This window comes from Herpailurus yagouaroundi, unplaced genomic scaffold, assembly GCF_014898765.1.
Source record: "Herpailurus yagouaroundi ecotype Mexico unplaced genomic scaffold, PumYag 192, whole genome shotgun sequence".
Classification (NCBI taxonomy): domain Eukaryota; kingdom Metazoa; phylum Chordata; class Mammalia; order Carnivora; family Felidae; genus Herpailurus; species Herpailurus yagouaroundi.
Window position 1 is genome coordinate 4,766,784 of NW_024412423.1, and position 22,232 is coordinate 4,789,015.

A 22,232-nucleotide genomic window follows, 5' to 3' on the forward strand; every position below is an offset into this window, starting at 1 on the left:
AGAGGGAGACTGAAACCAGACAAAGCATGACTCCCCCTGTTCCATTTTCCTAATAGTTGAGTTCAGGTGGATCTGGGCAATTGCTGCCAACGAGCCCTGAACAAAAGGCTTCTGCAGTTTCACACACCCTGTGCTGGGGTCGACAAGCCGGGGGGGGGGGGGGCGGGCAGGTCTAGGATAATGGCTACTGTAGTCAGAGGGGGGAAAGGTGTCTTTCAGATTCCCTCCTCCTCTCTGTAAGGAGCCCCCACCCGAAGTGCCTAAAGAAGACGTGTGTGTACCCAAAGCCTCAGAGATAGAGACCAAGGAGTGAAGACACTTGGCCAGAAATTGAGATGTGCCAAGAGCATGTGCCAAAGGCGCCCAAGTCCTCGACTGCGACTCCGCCAAATTCAATGCGCTGGCCGCACACCCTGCTGCCATGGGGCGGGCAACCTCCCTCCCTAAGTCTGCCAGGGAAAGCTTTTGAAATTGCCTGTGGTCAGGCTGAAAGATCACACATAGGTTTTTAAGTAGGAGCCGGATTCCTCCTCCTTGTTGGGGTGAATCGGCTCCTGGGGTCAATCACTGGAGTTTTAGAGTCCCTAGGGAAAGTCGTTGAGTGGTCCTGAGGTGGGTCAGAACCTACCCTTCACAGACTAAAGGTCCCAAGAAGACAGCGTGGAGAGGGAGAAGGGGATTTACCCAAATAAGATCAGGAGCTGTTGCAAAACTGAGAAATGAAAAGTTAGGTGGGTCAGCTCACTGCCCATGTACAACCCCTGCTCTGGTCTCTCCATTCTTAGAAAAAGCAAAGCAAAACCAGTTGTAGAAAAGATATCTCTTGAGGTACCTGGGTGGCACAGTGGGTTAAGCATCCGACTTCGGCTCAGGTCATGATTTTGAGGTTTGTGGGTTCGAGCCCCGCATCAGGCTCTGTGCTAATAACTCAGAGCCTGGACCCTGCTTTGGATTCTGTGTTTCCCCTTTCTCTGCCCCTCCCCTGCTTGCACTCCGTCTCCCTCTCAACAATAAACATAAAAAACACAAAATATTAAAATAAAAAGTCTCTCTTTAGGTTGATGTCTATTGCTGACCCCTCCCTTTATCTGAACAGCCAGGCTTCTAGAAATAATATTCAAGGGCGCCTGGGTGGCGCAGTCGGTTAAGTGTCCAACTTCAGCCAGGTCACGATCTCGCGGTCCGTGAGTTCGAGCCCCGCGTCAGGCTCTGGGCTGATGGCTCAGAGCCTGGAGCCTGTTTCCGATTCTGTGTCTCCCTCTCTCTGCCCCTCCCCCGTTCATGCTCTGTCTCTCTCTGTCCCAAAAATAAATAAACGTTAAAAAAAAATAAAAAAAAAAAAGAAAGAATATTCAAACATTGCCGTATCCATCTTTTTTTTTTTTAGCTTTTAAGTAAATTATACCCACAACATGGGGCTCGGACCCACAACTCTGAGATCAAGAGCAACATGCTCTACCAACTAAGCCAGCCAGGCGCCCTTCAGTGTATCCACTTCTCTGTCACTTATTTCTTCATTTGTCAACTCACTATGTTCTTTGCATTGCCCCCCCCGTCCCGCCTCTCCCACTCCAGTCCTCCACCCCATGCAACCCAAACTTCCCTTGCCAAGATCCCCAATGACTCCACTGTGGTTAAAGCCCAAGAACCTTTATATCATTATGTTGGTTGACCTCCTCTTGGTGTTTGATGCTGCTGGCCACACTCTTTGTTTTTGAAACCATCTCAACCCTTGATTGTACCTCTCTCCTCCCTGACGGTTCCTTCTCAGCCTTTCCTGTTATGCATTCATCACAACTGTTGTGAGCCCTTGTGAAAGTAAAGCTCCTTGATACCCTCAGCCTTTCTGGATCTCTCAGCAGGACAGTGGCTGAGAGCCAGGTCTTGAGTTAGCACACGGTGTTCAGGTCCTGGCTCTACCCACCACCGACGAGTGAGTGACTGTGGGAAAGTTATGCAAATCCTCTAAGGTTTGTGAATTTCCTTACCCACTCCAGTGGACCTGCCCACAGGTCTGTCCTGACGTACAATGAAATAATGTTCTTCAAACAATGCTGGGCACAAGCATAGCTTGATAAAGTGTGGCTCTCATGGTGTATTCCGAGCATCCACAGTGGCCTGTGTTCACCTCAATCACGACACTTTTTTCCGCCTTATATATATATTTTTAATTTCTTAAAAAAAAATTTTTTTTTTGAGAGAGACAGAGACAAAGTGTGAGCAGGAGAGGGGCAGGGAGAGAGGGAGACATAGAATCCGAAGAAGGCTTGAGGCTCCAAGCTGTCAGCACAGAGCCCGACACGGGGCTCAAACTCACGAGCTGGGAGATCATGACCTGAGCTGAAGTCGAACGCTCAACTGACTGAGCCACCCAGGCAGGCGCCCCTTTAATTTCTTATTGGTTTGTAAATTCCTTGAGTGGGCGGACTGTGTTTTTAAAATCTCAGATCTTAATCTGGAGTATTTTTTACAATTACTAAACCTATGCTGATACATTACTGTTAACTCAAATGCGTACTTTGTCAGGATTATTAGCTTTTGCCGATGTCCTTTTTCTGTTTGAGACTGTATCACAAAGGAGAAACTTCTCCAGTGTAGACACAGAACCAAGGATGGGTTGTTAGAACAATGAGGTTGGGTGACATGTCACACAAATTCTGTGAATGACCTGGGGCTCTCTTGAGACCAGTTAGGACCTCTCTGGCTATTTGACTTGTTAGAAGGACCACTTTATCTTCAGTGATGCGGCGCTGACTGGTTCTGAAGAAAACTAACTATGCCCCTCTCATCGATTTAGGAACATAAACAGACGCTAAAGGGAAAACCTCTCAAAATCCTGTGTAAACAAAAGAAAAGCAGTTATACCGAAGAGAGAAATGATCAGCATTCTTTTTAAAGGCAATAGTATTCATTATTTACTGTGAGCTTTCCTTTCCCCATACACACACACACACAAATCACCCTTAAGTGAATTTTGATGATCATTAATGAATTAAAATTATTTACAAATTACCCTGAGAAATAATGTTAATATTTGGGTCACTCAAAGTAATGTTAGTGATATGTAACCTCTTTTAGTACCTAATGTACCTAATGTAAAAAAAAAAAAAAACCTGGGCACACAGTAATTCATTTATTTTCATTATGTTTTGAATCATGACTTTACTGTTACTGTAAAAATAACACATCCTCATTATCAGAAAGTTCAGCAATACAAAGAAGTACACAGTAAATGGTGAAAAATTATAGAAAATATTGTTATCTTTACTTTAAGGTTTTTAGCTTTATTTATTTTGAGAGAGAGAGAAAGAGAGAGCACAAGCCAGGGAGGAGCAGAGAATGAAGGAGAGAGAGGATTCCAATCAGGTTCCACCCTGTCAGCTCAGAGTCCAGTGCAGGGCTCGAACTCATGAACCGTGAACTCATGACCTGAGCCGAAATCAGATGTCTGATGCTTAACCGACTGAGCCACCCATGCGCCCCCCCAAATTATAGAAAATCTTACCCACCAGAAATATTGTGAACATTTGCCAAACTGAATTCCAGTAATCTCTGTACGCATATTTATATCTAAATCTCAGTTTATATAGGATACATGCCATCTACATATAGACAAATAGAAATGATTTTATTCAAGTGGATAAGAGAAGGAAAAGAAACTGAAGAAATTATTTTAGGTAGTTGTTTCTTCAACAAAGAAAGGTTTGTGTGTTCCTAAAATACTCCTCTAAAGCAGGGGTCTCAAACTCAAGTGGCTTTGGGCATAGACTATAAGTCACAAAGCAAGCTGTAAATGTTAAGTTGCTTAGTATTGTTTCCAAAATAAAAATCTCTCAGATTACATTGCCTATGTCCTCACTGAGTCGGTCACACAAATTGAGCAAAACACCTCCACAGTCCGTGGCCCAGTATCTAGATTGTTACCCTTGCGACAATTAAGAATAGACTAAGAAGTCCTAGTCAATTTATTGCCTGAATGATGTATTTCACCCCATTTCATATGGGGTGTCTGGGTGGCTCAGTCCACTGAGCGTCTGACTTTGGCTCAGGTCTTGATCTCACGGCGCTTGTGAGTTCAAGCCCCACGTCGGGCTCTCTGCTGATGGCTCAGAGCCTGGAGCCTGCTTCAGATTGTGTCTCCCTCTCTCTCTGCCCCTCCCCCACCCATGCTCTGTCTCTCGTTGTCTCTCGAAAATGAATAAACGTCAAAAAAATTTTTTTAAGATAGGGTGAAGTATGTAGAGAGTTTAATTAAACCTTAGTTCTACAATGGATTTAACATTCACTACATGCCAAAGGACCCCCATTCCTGACTCGTTTGTTTTCATTAATCTCTTGGTTGGCTTGTTTTTAACTCTCGGTTTCCCCAGAAGGAACATGTAAAAATTACAAATGCAATCCCGTTTGAGCATATGGGAACTTTGGTTAATAATTGCATAGCATATTGGCTGGATTTAGGCATTTTTCTCAAAACTTTGTTGCCAGTGAAGAAGTCTGAGGCTGGTTGATTCTTTTTCCTCTATTTTTTTTTTCATTTGGATGCCCAAAGAATTGTCTCTTTATCCTTGGAGGTTGAGAACTTGACCAGATTTGCCCCAGCCTCACCATTTTATATCAGGCTCTTCAGAACACTATGTTCTTCCATCAAATGGCACATACAGGGTTTCCAATGTTATAGAGAAAGTGTCTTCTGGTGTATGTGTGTTGTAATCTTCCCATAGGCATGAGGCAGCCTCACCCACCCCCAGCTGGAACTGGGTTTGGTGCAGAGCCTGATGAAGGTACACGGATGCCAAGAAGGTGTGAAACGGTTAATTACTCACATAATGAGTCTTTCTTTTATATGTATATGTATATTTTTAAATGTTTTATTTATTTATTTTTGAGAGAGGGGGCTGGGTAGGGACAGAGAGAGAGGGAGACAGAGGCTCAGAAGCAGGCTCCAGGCTCTGAGCTGTCAGCACAGAGCCTGATGCAGGGCTGGAGCTCATGAACTGTGAGATCCTGACCTGAGTTGAAGTCGGATGCTTAACCGGCTGAGCCACCCACTGACAGTGAGGAGCCTGAGTGGGATGTCTCCCCCTCTCTACTGTCCCAACTCACTCTCATTCTCTCTCTCAAAATAAAAATAAACTTAAAAAAATATGGGGCACCTGGGTGGCTCAGTTAGTTAAGCATCTGACTTCGGCTCAGGTCATAATCTTGCGGTCCGTGAGCTCGAGCTCCGCGTCGGGCTCTGTGCTGACAGCTCAGAGCCTGGAGCCTGCTTCAGATTCTGTGTCTCCCTCTCTCTCTGCCCCTCCCCTACTCACGCTCTGTCTCTCTCTCTCTCTTAAAAATAAATGAACATTAAAAAAAAACATAAAAGAAAACTTAAAAAAATAAAAAAATTGAATTTGCAATTGTGTTTAGTCTGTTTGTCTCAGTGTCTAATTTACGTATTAGCTAGGAAATGGCAAACTTTTGGTCCTCGGTCTCTTTCTCTTATTTCACAATGCCTTCTACGCCGATTTGGATGTTTTTTCAAGTTGTCTCTTAGTTTTCGTTCCACAAGTTTATTTCCTTATTAAGTTCTATCTTGAACATTCACATGGGATTTGCTGCTGCCTCTTTGGTCATTATTTTATTCCAGATTCCATTATTTTATTCCATTATTTTATTTTCATCTGCTCTTTTTTTTTTTCTTTTTGCCTACCGTTCGCCTCTTTTTCGTAAATTTCTTTCTGTAGGAGGATCGTGTACTTGCCGCGTCCCTTTTTCTCATCCAATTTGTGTGGGTCATGGACAGCTCTGCCCAGACCTCTGATGTGGTGCCAGAATTTTCCAGTGCCTGTGCCTGCCACTGTGAGATCTGTTTGTTTTTCCACTCAGGATGCCAGCTTGATGGCTCAGTGTTGCCTTCTATCTGTTTGTCTACAAAAAGCTTAAGGGGAAGTTGGGACCGAGGGTAACAGTTTTTTGTTTTTTTTTTATGGTTTTGTTTTTTTTGTTTTGTTTTTTGTTTTTTTTTTTTGGTGGGTGTGACTTTCAGTTTCTCAACTTGGAGATTTTATTCACTGTCCTGTAGCAGGATTCACTCCACTTTTATTTTTTAAGTTTATTTATTTATTTTGAGAGAGAGAGCACAGAGGAGGGGCAGAGAGAGAGAGGGAGAGAATCTCAAGCAGGCTCTGCTATGTCAGCTCGGAGCCTGATGTGGGGCTGGAACTCACGACCTCATGATATCATGACCTGAGCAGAAATCAAGAGTCAGATGCTTAACTGATACCCAGGCATCCCAGATTCACTCCACTTTTAGGGGGCAAGTTCAGTCCCTGAGCAGGGCCTGAAATTAAAATTTTTTTTATGTTTATTTATTTTTGAGATAGAGAGATACAGAACATGAACAGGGGGAGGGCAGAGAAAGAGGGAGACACAGAATCCACAGCAGGCTCCAGGCTCTAAGCTGTCAGCACAGAGCCCAACGTGGGGCTTGAACTTTCGAACTGTGAGATCATGACCTGAGCTGAAGTTGGGGGCTTAACTGACTGAGCCATCCAGGCACACCTGGGATGCCCCAGGCTTTAGATCAGCCCTTCATTAACTGTGGCACCCCAGACCCTCTGATCCCTCCTGAGCCCTGATGTTCACTTTTTCATTCTTTCATTTCCCCTTCCTATAGTGGAGGACTGGGGTGCCTGTGGGCTTCAGCCAGTGTTAACAGTGGGGGAAGGGAAGGCTATTTTCACTGCAGCTGCAATGTAACCTCCCCCTGGCTTTTGTCTATGGGTATCTTTGCTTCTTGTTTTCTCTTTTCAGATTTCCAACTCCTTCATCACTTGGGGAATTAGATACAGTTTTGTTTTTTTCTGCCTTACCGCTCTATGCTCTACTTTCCCCTCCGCCCAGAGGCAATAAACGTGTGACTCCTGGAGGCTCCTCCACTGAGTGCTGGATCAGCCCTCAGACGCTTAAAGCCTCCACAGATCTCCCAAGCCTTCCCCTTGGCTGCCTATTTCTCTCCCATTCTGCTCCCTTCTAAACCGGGGAATACATACATTGGGGAATTCTCATGGCTTTGTGGACACCTTTCTTCAGCGCTGTTTCAGCAGGTGGGGGATCACCTTTCAAGTCCATCTTGACAGGGGCAGATGCTTTGTTTCTTTTCCCGGCAGACACTTCTTCAAGTGTGTTATTAAGTTAGGCTTCTTTGCTCGTTTGCTGTTGATGGGTGGGTTTTTCTTTTTCTGTTGCGTGTTTGAGGTGTCTACTGCCTTTATTTCCTTTACGAGTCACTGGGTCAAAGGGATGTGTACCAGCACCACACGCAGTATGTCTATGGGGGAACTGCCATCAGCTTCACTTCATACTGGGTTCGCTGGTGGAAACTACTGAAGAATCCATTAAATCTTTCACATGTCCTGTGTGTAAATATCAGTCCTGTTAATGACATAGGCCTCTGGGAAGTAGGATGGAGAAAAGCAAGTGCCAATTAAAACAGAGGGGTGGGGGCGCCTGGGCAGCTCAGTGGGTTGAGCACCGGACTTCAGCTCAGGTGATGATCTCATGGTTCCTGAGTTTGAGCCCTGCGTTGGGCTCTGTGCTGACAGCATGGAGCCCGATATGGGTCATCTGTTTCCCTCTCTCTCTGCCCCTCCCATGCTTTCTGTATCTCAAAAATAAATAAACATCAAAAGAAATTTAAAAATGGATTAGAAAGGGATCTGTTCATGATCACAAAGTATATTTTTTGTTACATTTTAATAAACATTTCCCTCCCATACTGTCCCCCACCCTCCATTTGGTTAATACTGTGTTTTGTTTTGTTTTGTTTTCTGGGCAAATGTGGCCTGCAACTTTGATGCTATTCCTTTTCTCTTTTCTTTTTTTCTCTTTTTTTTTCCTTTTTTTCCCCTAAGCTTCTTTCTTCCTTTTCACATCACAGCCTGGCATGCAAATAAATACTCAGAGAATAGATTATGTTACTGCGTTCCTTGTTCCTGATGGATCTCACCTCAATCAGGCACATTCACATAACCACCTCATAAATAAAAATATCCAATTTTGAAACTCCATTCCCCGGAGAATCTCTGGAGAAGCTGTAGAACAGACTGTTGCGTGTTTCCCGTCTAGAAGGCGTTCTTCAGTTCTACTCCCATTGATCCACTCGCAGTCATAAAGCAAGTGCTGACTACTGAGCTAAAAACAGGGCTAGCAACTGTGACCGAGTGGTGGTGTGGAGAGGGGGTGGTGTGTTCCTTGTGGTGCTGAGGAGGAGGAAAACTGGGCCAATGGCTTCTGCAAGCAAATGCAGCTGAATATGAATTTTGTATTTGATAGGACATGAGTGGCAGGTAGTTTTAGCCCTCTGACTATGCGATTCTAAGCTACCTTTGAAAGTTCACCTGAGACACTCAACATGAGTTGTAGGACCACAGACACTCACAGGGTTAAGGACCTGGGCCAGATGCTTAGCTAACCCACTACCAGAATAATCTGGGTGTGTAATAAAATGCCCATACCCCCAATCTGACCATATATATCAAGAGCTTCCTTGCAAGGTTGTTTCAGCTGAACTCGGTTGCTGGGGCTCAGATACTAGTCTGTTGGGTGAGTAGGTGTTACATTTTCTCCAAAGATAACCATTTGCATTGGTAGCTGGAATACTGAGGTGTGGATTTGGGCTGGGCTCGTAGGTGTACCCAGGGTTTACTTAAGGGTTGGAGGAGACTTTTGGAGGGGAGGGAAAGGCTCAGATCCATTGAGTGCCAAAGATATAAATCATGCCTAGCAGGTAGAGAGTGGGTGTAGACTATATTGCAGGAAATGGCCATGGGGCCCGGGAGATGGACCTCACCCAGAGGGAGGGACTTCAAACCGGACAAAGGTCACACCCAGAAGGAAGTGTTAGCTCTCAGGACACAGAGGACCTTGCTCCAACCTGTGCTGTCATAGACTTTGGTAAAACAACTAGGCATATGTGAACTAAAACGGCTGCATCACCAAAGAGCTAAAACATTCAAGGCTTAAGCAACTCTTGTGTTGAGATGCCACTCAAGGAGTTAAATGGTCTCTGAGTTATGCACCCCCCTCACCCCCAGATATGCTCAACCTTACTGCATCCCAGGCTTCAGTGTATTGTTCAACTTCCCTGACAAAGTGGCTGCTGGGAACTCTGAACTGTTCCCATGGTCTTAAAGCCCTTGCCATTTGCTGCCACCCTTGGCAGGGGAGGGGGTGGGAGAGGACACATCTGGAGATAGGTATGGGCATGAGCTCGCTTCTTCTACAGTTTTTGGGACTTGGATCGTACTCTACCAAACTCATGGAGGCTCTGGATTTTCCAATGATGCCTAAAGGCAACAGGTGACATACCTCGGGAGGACAGGGGAGGTATGAGCCATGGCACAAATTGTGACCAGCAAGAGACAGAAGATTGGAAAGAGTCTGCAGACAAATTTGTTTTCCCCTCACTCCCACCTCCTGGCGGTTCTAAGACACAGTAACTCAAAATAGTGTGTCTGGAAATATCCCACAGTCCCGAGAAATAAACTGGGTTTTAAATCTATTGTAATGCCCCCGATTTTGAATCCGAGAGACCACCAAGGAGCCAATACCTATGCAAACGCACGAGGGTTTATTTGCAAGCTCGAGCTTGGGCCCAAGTATACCCCACACAGCGGAGCAGGGACTTGGACCCCTAGGTTAAGAGGCGTAGCAGTTTTATAGGGGCCAGTGGCCACTGAGATTGTAACACACACAGAAAGTTGAATAGTCATGTCAGTCCACACGCAGGTGGCCAATTGAATTACAATTTACCCTATAGTAACTGTTTGAACTAGCCTATCACTCTGGTCAGAATTGGCGCGCAAGTTTGGCAGGCAAAAGGCGGGGTTTAAGAATTGGCGCGCAAGTTTGGCGGGCAAAAGGCGGGGTTTACATTCTTTGGCGGTTAGGGGTTCCACATTCCTATATGAGCCGGTTTTCCAGTAAGAGTGTGCTCAGCGCCTTGTCTAGGGTGGGGGAGTGTCTTAAGGAATAAGTAGGTCATGTGGGGGTTATACATGAGATGGTGGGTGTAGCACAAAATGGAGTTAGTCTTGCTCTGCTTGTCCAGGGGTAGGGGATTTTTGTTAAATTCCTTGGGTCCCACACTATAACCAACTGGATAACATGCCACCTTGTATAACATACACACACACACACACACACACACACACACACACAATGTTAGAATTGGTTAAAGTTACAGTGAAGACAACAATATGGAAGAAATAAAATTGGGGGCATTCAGCATGTTTAGTAGTCACAACAGATCAAGGGCAGCCATTCTGGGCTCCGGATCCATCATAAAGTTGGGATGACACGTTCGAGGGTTAGGGGTAAAGTGTGGTCATGGAACTGTGTCTCTAGAAGGTACATATCCTGTTCTCTAGCAGGTGGTAACAGGTAGCCAAGTATAAGGGCTTGACATATATAGAGTATATATGTCTATACTCTAGAGACCACAGAAACATTTTGGGTGAGAGTCTCATGTAAGGGGTGAAATTATTCTCTGCATCAAGCCTTTATAGCAACGAGTGCCAATAAGAAGTGATCACCCTGTCAGTGAAAATGATGAGAATTACCAGAGACTTTTTTGGTACAACCTTAGAAGTCTGTGCTTTGTGTTATAAAGGAGGGGAGAATGCTTCTTGCACATATACATCACATTGTTAAATTCTTATCACAGCCCAGGGGAGCAGACATTATTCTCACCCCCATTTTACACATCAGAAATAAGAAATTGAAGTGAGGAAAAGTGCTCTGTTCCAAGTTACATGGATTCAGGGCTCAAACCACCCTGATGCCCTTTTGCTCAAAATCCCAGCTATGGTTTTGAAGGAAACAGGGAGGTAAACTTCACTAGAGAGTCAAAAATGCTGGTTAATGGCTCTACTTTAGGTAATGAATGGAGACAAAAGGGAAATTATTCAGAAGTCGAGGGAATTGGGACACTTCTAAAATTATGCCAGGTAAAGTAATCTGTGTTTGTATCAGAGACCTATAATTTATGTAAATCCGCATACCTCTTTTTCAGATACTGCATAAATTGGGGAGCGTGTGGTGTGTTGTGGAATTAAATGTATTTGTATGTGTTCGACACACTGTATAATTGACTCAATTATCCATGTGGGGATTATTCACTTTTAATTTGCAATCTGGCTTCTCCCTTCAGTTAGGATGTTTTTGGGCTGCTCTAGGAATGCCAACTAATTTAAATAATAATTTAAGTAAAACATAATTAGGTAAGAAAATTACATTCAATCTTTTGCCAGCTCCTGAAGATTCTACAGCTGAAATGGAACTCTAATTCACTCCCTGCTTTTTTTTTTTTTCCATTCTCCAATGCTATTTTACTACCACAGGATTTTAATGCTTTCCATAGATTATTGCAATAGTTCCCTGTTTGACTTTCCTGCTTACCTCTTTCCAATCCAATCACCATTCTGCTGACAGTAATCTTTGAAAGACGAAAAACAACACACAGGCACGCACACACATGCGTAATCAATAGCAGCTCTCATCACAAAAATTTCTTTACTGGAAAACATTAATGACTCCCCATTTCTCACTAGCTCAAGCGCACACACCATAATCTATCATTCAAGAATTCATGCCACCTGCCACAGGAAGTTTTCCTCATCCCAATGCTCTACCTCCCATGCTTTACCATTCTTCCCACCTCTGAATCCCTTTAACACACTACGTGTTTTTCTCTAAGGCGACAAAGGTAATCGCGAACCCATGTTGTATCCCTGCTCTACTGTGAGATTCTAAAGAGCAGCCTCTGCGGGGATGCATCTCTCCTATTAAGCAGTACCTAGCTCAGTGCGGCACCCCAAAGGGGCACAATAAAACTTGTCCCTTTGAACTGCTGGCAAGCCTTGAGGGCAGGAATTTTGGTCTTTTGCATCCCAAGTGCCTAGCATAGTGCCTGCCTACAGGGCCTGGTGCTCAGTAACTACTACGGTACATACTACATGCGAAGGTACATACTACAAGCTCTGTGGGGTGCCCTACAGAGTTCCCGGCAGGCGGATACTGGAAGGGCTGATCGCACAGTGCCTAGGCTGGTGGCGCAGACTTCTACTGCGGGATGTTGTGTGACACCACCCCCCCCACTGGTTTGGGGGAGAGTGTTCCCCTTCCTGCCCCCACGCAGCACAGGCCAGACGCTGGCTGGGATGGGGTGCTCACTCTTCGTTAAAAAAACCGTGTATGTACATGTACACACACCTAAATATATGTTTATACACACCTACTCCATAAAAATACACATTCATATCCAAATTTGAACCGTGCATGCCTACTCATACTTGGATTCTTTTGATAAGCATAGTACAGTGCCATAATGATTTTCCTAGTAACATTTTCATTTCTCTAGCTTGCTTTAGCTTATTTTATTGTAATAACGCAGTACGTAAAAAATATACAAAATACAAGCAAGGACTATGTTATCAGTAAGGTATCTGGTCAACAGTAGGCTATTAGTACTGAAGTTTTGGGGACATCAAAAGTTATACGTGGAATTTTGACTTTTGGCGGAGAGGCACCCTTAACCTCCAGGTGTTCAACGGTCAAATGTGCATATATAACAAGTAAATAGATAAATATAAATAAGTTAATATGCGAACAGGGTTAAGGCAGAACACTGCCGGTTGGGAGGGTGGCTGCGACCCTCCCTTGGCCTGGAGGACCGCTGGAGAAGACACGGACCTCGAACCTGAGGGGCTTGGGCCTTCCGGCGTTCCGTAGGCCCGCCGCCATTGGCTGAGCTGGAGACAGCTGACAGGCGGCGGCTGGGCGTGAGAGCTTCAAACATGGCGGCCACCACGGCGCTGATCCTGCCGGAGAGCCCCAGGTAGTCGCCAGAGGTGGCATGGATGGGACCGACGCAGAGACTCCCTTGTTAGCTGTCGCCTTTGGCTCCGAAGCGGGGCGGGCCCTGGGCTGGAGATACCGCGGTGCGGCCCTGCAGGAGTGCGGGGGACTGTGGGTGTCTCGCCTTCTCGGTGGTTCACTTACGTGGGGTTACAATGCGCCTGGCAGCTGGGGTCAGTAGGACAGTGTGTGATGTGTGTCACTGTTCCCAGAGTGTGGGATCAGAAGTACCCAAGTCTGCCTGGAGTAGTGCTGAAGCACGTGGAGAGCTAAACAGTTTCTGTTTTCAACTCTCCTTCAGGCCTGATTACGAGAAAGGTTCCCATTAGTGCTGGAAGGTCTTTAATCCCTGACACGTGCTATTACCCCTTTTCAATCAAGATGGACTAGGCCTCGTTTTGGGCTAGTAAGGTGCCTAAGCAGAATTTGGTAACGTTGCTTTTGATTTCATTTTAAAATTTATTTTTAGCTCATTTCTACTTATGGTAGGGAAGCTCGGCTGTCCAGGGTGGTGATATAAAGTTCTGTCTTAAAATACAATTATTGAAGTAGAAATGACTCCCATTTCATGAAAAACAAGTAATAGTGCAGGTAGTGATGCGGAAAAAGTTGGACAGTAACAATTTCCTTGCGCCTGAATTGGGCAGGAATCTTGACGAAGAGAGTTGTCATTTTAAAGTTTTTTCCCTTCCTGGATTCCTTGAGTTCTGACAGCCAGTTGTTCTCCTCGTATCAGTGTCCTGCTTAAGAGCCGCCACGTCACTAAGCCATATCCAGTATGATGCAGAATTGTTCTTATCACATAATTTTTTTTTCAACGTTTATTTATTTTTGGGACAGAGAGAGACAGAGCATGAACGGGGGAGGGGCAGAGAGAGAGGGAGACACAGAATCGGAAACAGGCTCCAGGCTCCGGGCCATCAGCCCAGAGCCTGACGCGGGGCTCGAACTCCCGGACCGCGAGATCGTGACCTGGCTGAAGTCGGACGCTTAACCGACTGCGCCACCCAGGCGCCCCTCTTATCACATAATTTAAAGTTGATGATTACAGGAGAAGTAGGGTTTTAAAACAACTGTGTGCTGTTACCCTAAATGATTTCGTATGTCATGTATACGTTGTTTTATCGCCTTATCTGCCATGCAGTATTCTTTGCTTTGTATTTTGGTGTAACTGCCACTTTCCTCCTTCTCTTTCCATAGTTCCATTGTGGGTTAAGTGGATATTACTGCTGAGTGATTAATGGCATTCCCCACAGAGGGCAAGCTTCCCCTAGTTGTCTGCCTTGCCCAAAAGAAAGAGAAACTTTGCCAAATGGACTTTTTCAACACAAATACTTTTTGGGAGGCATCTCTTTGGAAATGTCCTGCCTCTTTTGCTGGCCATCATCTGTTTTTCTTTATAGCAATCAGAGTTGTTGAAATGGAAACTTAAAGACAACTGCAGTTGTAGACAAGCATGCTTACAGCAAGTACAGTTCCACCTGGAAAACTCATTTTAAAATTCTGTTTTACACATTTATTTAGCATGAAAAAAGCAGTGTCGCTGATAAATGCAATAGACATAGGAAGATTTCCACGATTGCTCACCCGAATTCTTCAAAAACTTCATCTGAAGGTTTGTATTTTTGCATTTCTATAGTTTATAATACTTTCTTGTGATTGCACTGAAACTCTTTTGTTTGTATTTGAAAAACTTTTTGTGAAGTATAGTGTTCTCCAGTGTGTCCTAGGGAACACAGGCTCTGTACAAAATTTTGTAATGTCCCAAAAGTTTGGGAAACTCTGTCTTCATTAAAGTTAATCTTTTTTTATTATGTAAGTTTTCAGAGTGTATATATATATATATTTTTTTCAGAGTATATTTTATGATAGTGTTTACAGTAAATATTTAAGGGTGAATATGATGTGCAAAACTTTTCAAACAAGTTTGACCTTGCAACTGATGTCTCATGGTATATATTTTGGGACTCAGGTTCCTTGTAACATGCTTTGAGAATATTCTGATTTCATTCTTCCTCTTAAAAATAATGCTTTTGGGGGTGCCTGGGTGGCGCAGTCGGTTACGCGTCCGACTTCAGCCAGGTCACGATCTCTCGGTCCGTGAGTTCGAGCCCCGTGTCGGGCTCTGGTCTGATGGCTCAGAGCCTGGAGCCTGTTTCCGATTCTGTGTCTCCCTCTCTCTCTGCCCCTCCCCCGTTCATGCTCTGTCTCTCTCTGTCCCAAAAATAAATAAACGTTGGAAAAAAAAAATAATGCTTTTGGGGCTCCTGGGTGGCTAAGTTGGTTACACATCCAACTTCAGAGCTCAGGTCATGATCTCACGGTTCATGAGTTCGAGCCCCGTCAGGCTCTGTGCTGACAGCTCAGAGCCTGGAGCCTGCTTCAGATTCTGTGTCTCCCTCTCTCTCTGCTCCAACCCCTCTCATGCTCTGTCTCTCTGTCTGTCAAAAAATAAATAAACATTAAAATTTTTTTAAAAAATGCTGTAGTTTTCTTATCACCCCAGTATTTAATCTTTCCTTTAATCTTTCCCTTTCACTTTTATTTCAAGGGTGTGGTTATTTTGGACAGATTAATGTTTAGTGATTCACTGCTTGGTCACCAACCTAAGTTAACTTCTTTTTCAGGTTATAAAAATTTAATTCCATCCAACACATGTTTATGGAGCATCTAGTAACTGCTCTTCCTGGTGGTACATGGCATCACCATTAAATGAGAATTAAATGGACTTTTTTTTTTTAATTAGTTTTTATTTTATTTTTATTTTTAAAAAATTTTTTAAATGTTTATTTATTTTTGACAGAGAGAGAGACAGAGCATGAGTGGAGGAGGGGCAGAGAGAGAGACACACACAGAATCCGAAGCAGGCTCCAGGCTCTGAGCTGTCAGCACAGAGCGTGACAAGGGGCTCGAACTCACAGACCGTGAGATCATGACCTGAGCCGAAGTCGGACGCTCAACCCCGAATTAGTTTTTATTTTAAATTCCAGTTAGTTAACATACAGTGTGATACTAGTTTTAGGTGTAGAATATAGTGATACAGCACTTCCATACTTCACCTGGAGAACCTGGACCCTCTTCTCTTATTTTTCCTCAGAAGCCAGCTCACTTCTGAGTCCCTTCTCTCTCTTAAGTGTCTCTCAAATCCAAGTTCTCTTCATAGTCTTAGTTCAGATCCTTAATGTCCCTGCCTTAGACTGCAGTAACTGCCTCCAAACTGTTACCTCTACCTGAAGTCTACTCCCTCCTATCACTTCTTCATAATGCTAGTCCATTTATCTCTACAAATACTTTTTCCTAAAAAAAAAAAAAAAAAAGAATTCAGTGTATCTTTACAGTGTTTGAAGTCGTCATTGACTTCCTATTGCCTCATGGAAAAAGTTCAAAATCTTTAGAATTGTATTGTAATCACGTTATAACAACATTATAATATGGCCACAGGCTTTATTTTCCCATTTTGCAAGTGCTCCAGTCACACCGGGCTGTGCACTTTTACCAGAATATGCCATGAACTTTTCCAACTCTGTTTCCATGCATATACTCTTTCCCTTACCTGCAATGTCTTTTTTTCCCCTTTTTTGTTGAATAGACTGGATGTCTCAAGGATCTTGCTGTCTCACTCTCAGCACTTTGTTTTCTGTGCTTCTAAAACACTTGGTTCATTGTCATCTCATTTTAGTCCTGCAGTGTAAGCATTTGTTTTATGATGCCAGGGTCTTTCGCTGACCTTGAAGATCTTGAGCATCATGTCTTACTCGTCTTTATATTTTCCATGCCTAATACACTTATATGGTCTGCACTCAGTAGCTGTTCTTGCAGTTAATTCTTATCCTTGCATGGGAAACACAAAACAAATGCAGGTCCTCTAAATTCCAGGCTATAAGGAATTTGTGATGTAGATGGAGAGACAGGAGGAGCCACCAGAGTAATATAATAGCAGCCACATTCTGAAGTATTTGTGATTCAGTTATGTTCCTCCCTCTGGTAGTGTTCTAATGACTTTGTGGTGTTAATTCATTAGATCCTTACAGCAACCTTAGGAAGTAGGTACTATTGTCATCCTTATTTCATCCAAGAAGAAACTGAGATAGACACCAGTTAAATAATTTGTGCACGGACACACACCTAGCTAGTAAGCTCCCTGGTTCCAGAATCCATCCCTTCAATCCATCCCTGTTTATTACAATCAACCTCAGGAAAGAGTACAAAACAGTATATAAGTTAGTACAAAAGTGAATGATGTAAGCAATCAGTCCAGAAGTTCTGTGATTTCCCGAGCTGGTAGCTGTCTTCTCAAACTTACAAAACAGTGTGGGACAAAAAACTCTCAAACGAATCTTTTGTTCTTTATAATGAGGGAGGATAGGAAATTTGTAGGAAAACGGTGATATGTAGTTTGTCTTTGATCCTCTCAGTCATTTCTGGGGTTGTGAATAAGTTAGTGTCTATCTTAGAGTAAGTGGGTGGCCAGAGCATTCTATAGACATGCTTGGATGCTATGCCATCAGTGGCAGAGGAGTGAACATGAGGAGGTCTGGTCGTTGACAGCTGAAGCAGTTGAGAACAGAAACCTATGCAGGTGATAACTTTGCCAGCTAAGATAGAAAGCAAAGGTGCATTTTTTTTTTTCCTGGACAGTTTCAGGCAGTGTTCTTCTAGAGGGGTTCCTATTGTGATAAGAGTTTGTAGCAAGTAAAGTTTGCAGGGACATTCAGGATCTGCCAGATTTCTTTTTGTGTTCTTGGTCTGTTTAGTTGGACTTTGCCTTGAGACAAGCAGAGCTCTTAGAACAGTGAAACCTGATGTGGGAGCATAGGTGAAGAATTTTAGGGATTGGGTTGCTCTTCTAAATGTCATCAGCTTAACACTTTCATTTTTTTATGGGCTTTGTCCAGACTGGTTCCTTGGAATCCCTAGTTGGAATAAACATAGGGAGAAGCCTTAAGCATGGAATATGGGTGTGCTTAAGCATGGGTCTGGGAGCCCTCTTTGAACTGGTCATGTTTCTGGCTCATCCTAGCATATAGAAATACATGGGAAGTTTTGGGGGGGTTATTACTAATGCCCGGGAACTAAATGTCTTGTATTGTGCAGAATGGTCCCACAAGGTTTGTTCCCGTGCTAATGGAGTCTGCATTGGGAAACACTGACAGAAGTCAGATTAGGGACTTAGACAGAACAATTTATGGCCTCTGAGTTTAAAAGAAGAAAAAAATAGCTGTCACAACTCATGCAATTAAAAAAGCTCACATACTTTGCTCTACTGGAGAGACTTGTAGGCCATCACACAAAGCCTGTTGGTCCAGCTATGCTGTATGTCTAATTCTGAGAGATCAGTTCTTTGGATACCTGGCTGTGGCAAACTAGAAACAGCAAACTGGGGGGTGAAGATGCTGCTGTGATGGGCGTGGAGGCAGTTTCAAGAATTGACTTATAAAAATCAGACGCAAGAAATGTAAATGCCCAGAAATCTGAGGGTTGGTTATTTACTTACTTACTTACTTACTTACTTACTTACTTATTTATTTATTTATTTATTTATTTATTCCTGAAGTGAAAAATCATTAGTGTATCTTAGGAGTTCCTTGCAATACTGTTCATAGAATTCTGATGCTCATCATTGTGACAGACTCATCATAAGAAATTAGTTTAAACCAATATACTTTGTTTACAAAAGTCTAGAATGGGTGTGATACGTTTTAGAAAGATTGCTTTCATAAGTTGGAAAAAGAATTCTTGTATTTGATAGATTCACTTGTGGAACCTCTGTATTTCCTCATTATGACAGATAGAGAAGTCTCAGTATGTTAACATAAAGGACAATCACAAATGTGAATCTCAGCCTATAGAAATGCCTAAGAATTTTTCTTGGCTATTATAACGTACGGAGGGTGCCACTAGCATTTAATGCCTGGGACTTTAAGGGTCCTGTGTGCAGGAGAGTCCTGTGCAAAGGAGAATTGGCCCCACCGATCTAGATAAAAAAGAAAAGAGCAGTTCATCTCTGAAAATACATTTATTTTGTAGTTAATATAAGATGGTATAAGTTAATATAGGATGTGTAAGGTCTTCTTACACATGGGTTTATTGGGTAAGAATGATATATATATACTTTGAATTATAATATTTGGAAAATAGTAGTACTGTGTGTTCTTCCACTGAGGTTTTATGCGTAAGACAGTGAATGTGAGTCAGAGCTTGGGCTCTGGACAGCAGGCCTCTCTGTTTCTAAATCCATACTCTGAGGTTGTTTTTGTTTTTGAGAGCGAGCGAGCACATGAGCAGAGGATAGGGGCAGAGAGGGAGAGAGAGAATCTCAGGCAGGCTCCATGCTCAGCACAGAGCCTGACCAGGGGCTCTGTGTCATGACCGTGAGATCATTGACCTGACCCAAAATCGAGAGTTGGACACTTAACCGCCTGGGTCACCCAGATGTCCCCCCCATGCTCTGAGTATTTAAAGCCTAATTGCTTTCATAATTATTTACCTAATATACTATCTTCATAGAGTAGAAGACATATTTAATTTTCTAAGGAATGTGACCTGATTGCAACTACTGAGGTTAGTTTACTCATCATGCATGTTAAGAAAATTAATTCTTCAAAAAAGATAAAAAAGAAAAAGACAATTTGGAAAAATGGGTTTTTTAATTTGCTTTTTTTGTGGCTTTCTAGTTCAAAATTCTTAGAGCACTTAAATTAAGCATCTTGATAACAAATTTTAGATTTCAAAAATAGTTTATGAGTAAGTTTTTGTGTTAAGAAATTTACATAGTGTGGACAACCTGAAATGCCCCCTTGGTTAACTCTGGCTCTCCTTTCATCTTCATTCTCTCCTGTATTAGTTATTTATTGTTGAATTACAAATTACCCCCAAACTTAGCACCTTAAAACAAGAGTAAACATTTATTATACTCGCAGTTCGTGTAGGTCAAGAATGTAGGAGAGGCTTGACTGCTTGTTTCTGGCTTAGCTGTGTGGTTCTGGCTTGGGGTTCTCATGAAGTTGCTGCCAGATGTTGTTGGGGCTGCTGTTAATCTGAAGGTTTGGCCGAGGTTGGAGGATTTCCTTCCAATATGATTACCTGGTGGGAGGCCTCAGTTCCTTGCTGCAGAGGCCTTTCCTCCCAACATGGAGGTTGGCTTCTTCCAGAACCAGTGACCCAAGAGAGGGAGGTGCTGTCCTTTTTGTGACCTCGCGTTTGATGTCACAGAGCTTCATTTTTACTATATTATCCTTGTTAGAAGTAAGTCATTCCGCCTGGATCACATTCAAGGGAAAGAAACGAGGCTCCATCCTTTGAAGGGAGGAGTGCTAAAGAATTTTGAAGTATAATAAAAGCACCACACCTCCCCAGAGGTAGCCTTGTTACCAATTTGGTTTTTATTCTAGATTCTTCATGTGTTAAGAAATACAGACGTGCATACACATGTGCATACACATACACATAGAAATGTGCAGTTTGTGTGTTTTTACGCAAGTGGTATCATACTGTATATATTGCCCTGTTGTTTACCTTTTCTCGCTTGCCACTTTTTTAAGAGACCTTTCCACATCACTTCATATAGCACTGCCTTATATTCTTCATGTGTTGTTTTTCCTTTCTGCTTGTGTATGTGTATTTATGGCATATGTTCTTTAAATATATAGAAAAAATTAATACCCACTTTCCATTCTATTTATTAAAAAAACTTTTTTTAATGTTTATTTTTGAGAGACAGAGACAGAGTGTAAACAGGGGAGGGGCAGAGAGAGAGGGAGACACAGAATCCGAAGCAGGCGCCAGGCTCTGAGCTGTCAGCACAGGGCCCGACATGGGGTTTGAACTCATGAGCTGTGAGATCCTGACTTGGGCCGAGGTCAGAGGCTTAACTGACTGAGCCACCCAGACACCCTGTCACTTTCCATCTTAAAATTTAAGTTTCGGGGCGCCTGGGTGGCTCAGTCGGTTAAGCAGCCGACTTCGGCTCAGGTCATGATCTCGTGGTCCGTGAGTTCGAGCCCCGCGTTGGGCTCTGTGCTGACAGCTCAGAGCCTGGAGCCTGTTTTAGATTCTGTGTCTCCTTCTCTCTGACCCTTCCCTGTTCATGCTCTGTCTCTCTCTGTCTCAAAAATAAATAAACGTTAAAAAAAATAAAATAAAATTTAAGTTTCTTGGACATTTGTTCTCTAATTTTATAAACCTAGGCCTTAATTTTTTCCCATTGAGAGGATAAAAAAGAATGTATCTTGTTTACCTTCTCTTTTACTCCTAGATATGTGTGGGTTGCTTTTGGTAGACAGAAATAAGTTAAATTGCTGCTTTTTGGAAGCAAATAGAGGTACTTCATGCTTAATATTTATTTGACCCAAGGTTGCTTTTGGAGCAGGGTATTGAATATGTGTTTGGAACTTTTTTTAAAGCTGTATTCTCTATTTGCTCCCATATTTTATACTCCATCTTATTTTAAGGTTGCATTCCTGATGTACCCGTGGATGGGGGAAAGTAAATATTCCCTTAGCCCCCTTCACTCCAAACCACTTTATTTTTTTAAATACTTATTTATTTGTTTTGAACATTTCTTTAAAAAAATTTTTTTTTTTTTTTTTTTTTTAGAGAGAGAGCTAGTGTGTGAGTGGGGGAGAGGGGCAGATAGAGAGAGAGAGAAGGAAAGAATCCTAAGCAGGCTTCCATACTCAGCATGGAGCCTGACACAGTGCTTGGTCCCCTGACCCTGGGATCACGACCTAAGCTGAAATCAAGAGTTTGATGCTCAACTGACTGAACCAACCAGGCATTCCTTATTTTTGTTTGTTTACTTACTTGTTTTGAGAGAGGGAGAGAGAATGAGTCAGGAGCAGAGAGAGAGTCAGAGAGAGAATCCCAAGCAGACTCTGTGCTGTCAGTATGGAGCCTGACACGGGGGCTTGATCTTACAAACTGTAAGATCACGGCCTGAGCCAAAATCCAGAGTCGGATGCTCAACCAATTGAACTACCCAGGTGCCCCCCCAAACCACTTTATTTAAAAAAAAAATTTTTTTTTTGCATCTTTATTTATTTAAAAAAAAAAAATTTTTTTTTTCAACGTTTATTTATTTTTGGGACAGAGAGAGACAGAGCATGAACGGGGGAGGGGCAGAGAGAGAGAGGGAGACACAGAATCGGAAACAGGCTCCAGGCTCTGAGCCATCAGCCCAGAGCCTGACGCGGGGCTCGAACTCACAGACCGCGAGATCGTGACCTGGCTGAAGTCGGACGCTTAACCGACTGCGCCACCCAGGCGCCCCAACATCTTTATTTATTTTTGAGAGAGAGAGAGAGAGAGAGAGAGAGAGAGAGAGAGAGAGA

General features: G+C 43.2%; 1 protein-coding gene across 5 annotated transcripts in view; it reads left to right on the forward strand.

Moving 5' to 3' along the window:
- Positions 1–12,808: 12,808 nt before the first annotated feature.
- The window catches only part of COMMD10 (COMM domain containing 10), a 219,987-nt gene continuing 210,563 nt past the window's right edge, over positions 12,809–22,232 (forward strand). For 2 of the 5 annotated variants that reach the window (XM_040444280.1, XM_040444278.1), the window contains exons 1-2: positions 12,809–12,883; positions 14,428–14,518. In XM_040444280.1, the coding sequence (XP_040300214.1) occupies positions 12,843–12,883; positions 14,428–14,518 (132 nt within the window). In that variant the 5' untranslated portion in view covers positions 12,809–12,842. Of the gene's footprint in view, positions 12,884–12,912; positions 13,015–14,427; positions 14,519–22,232 lie in introns of those variants that run through there. The other 3 variants (XM_040444276.1, XM_040444279.1, XM_040444277.1) reach the window with 3 other exon arrangements.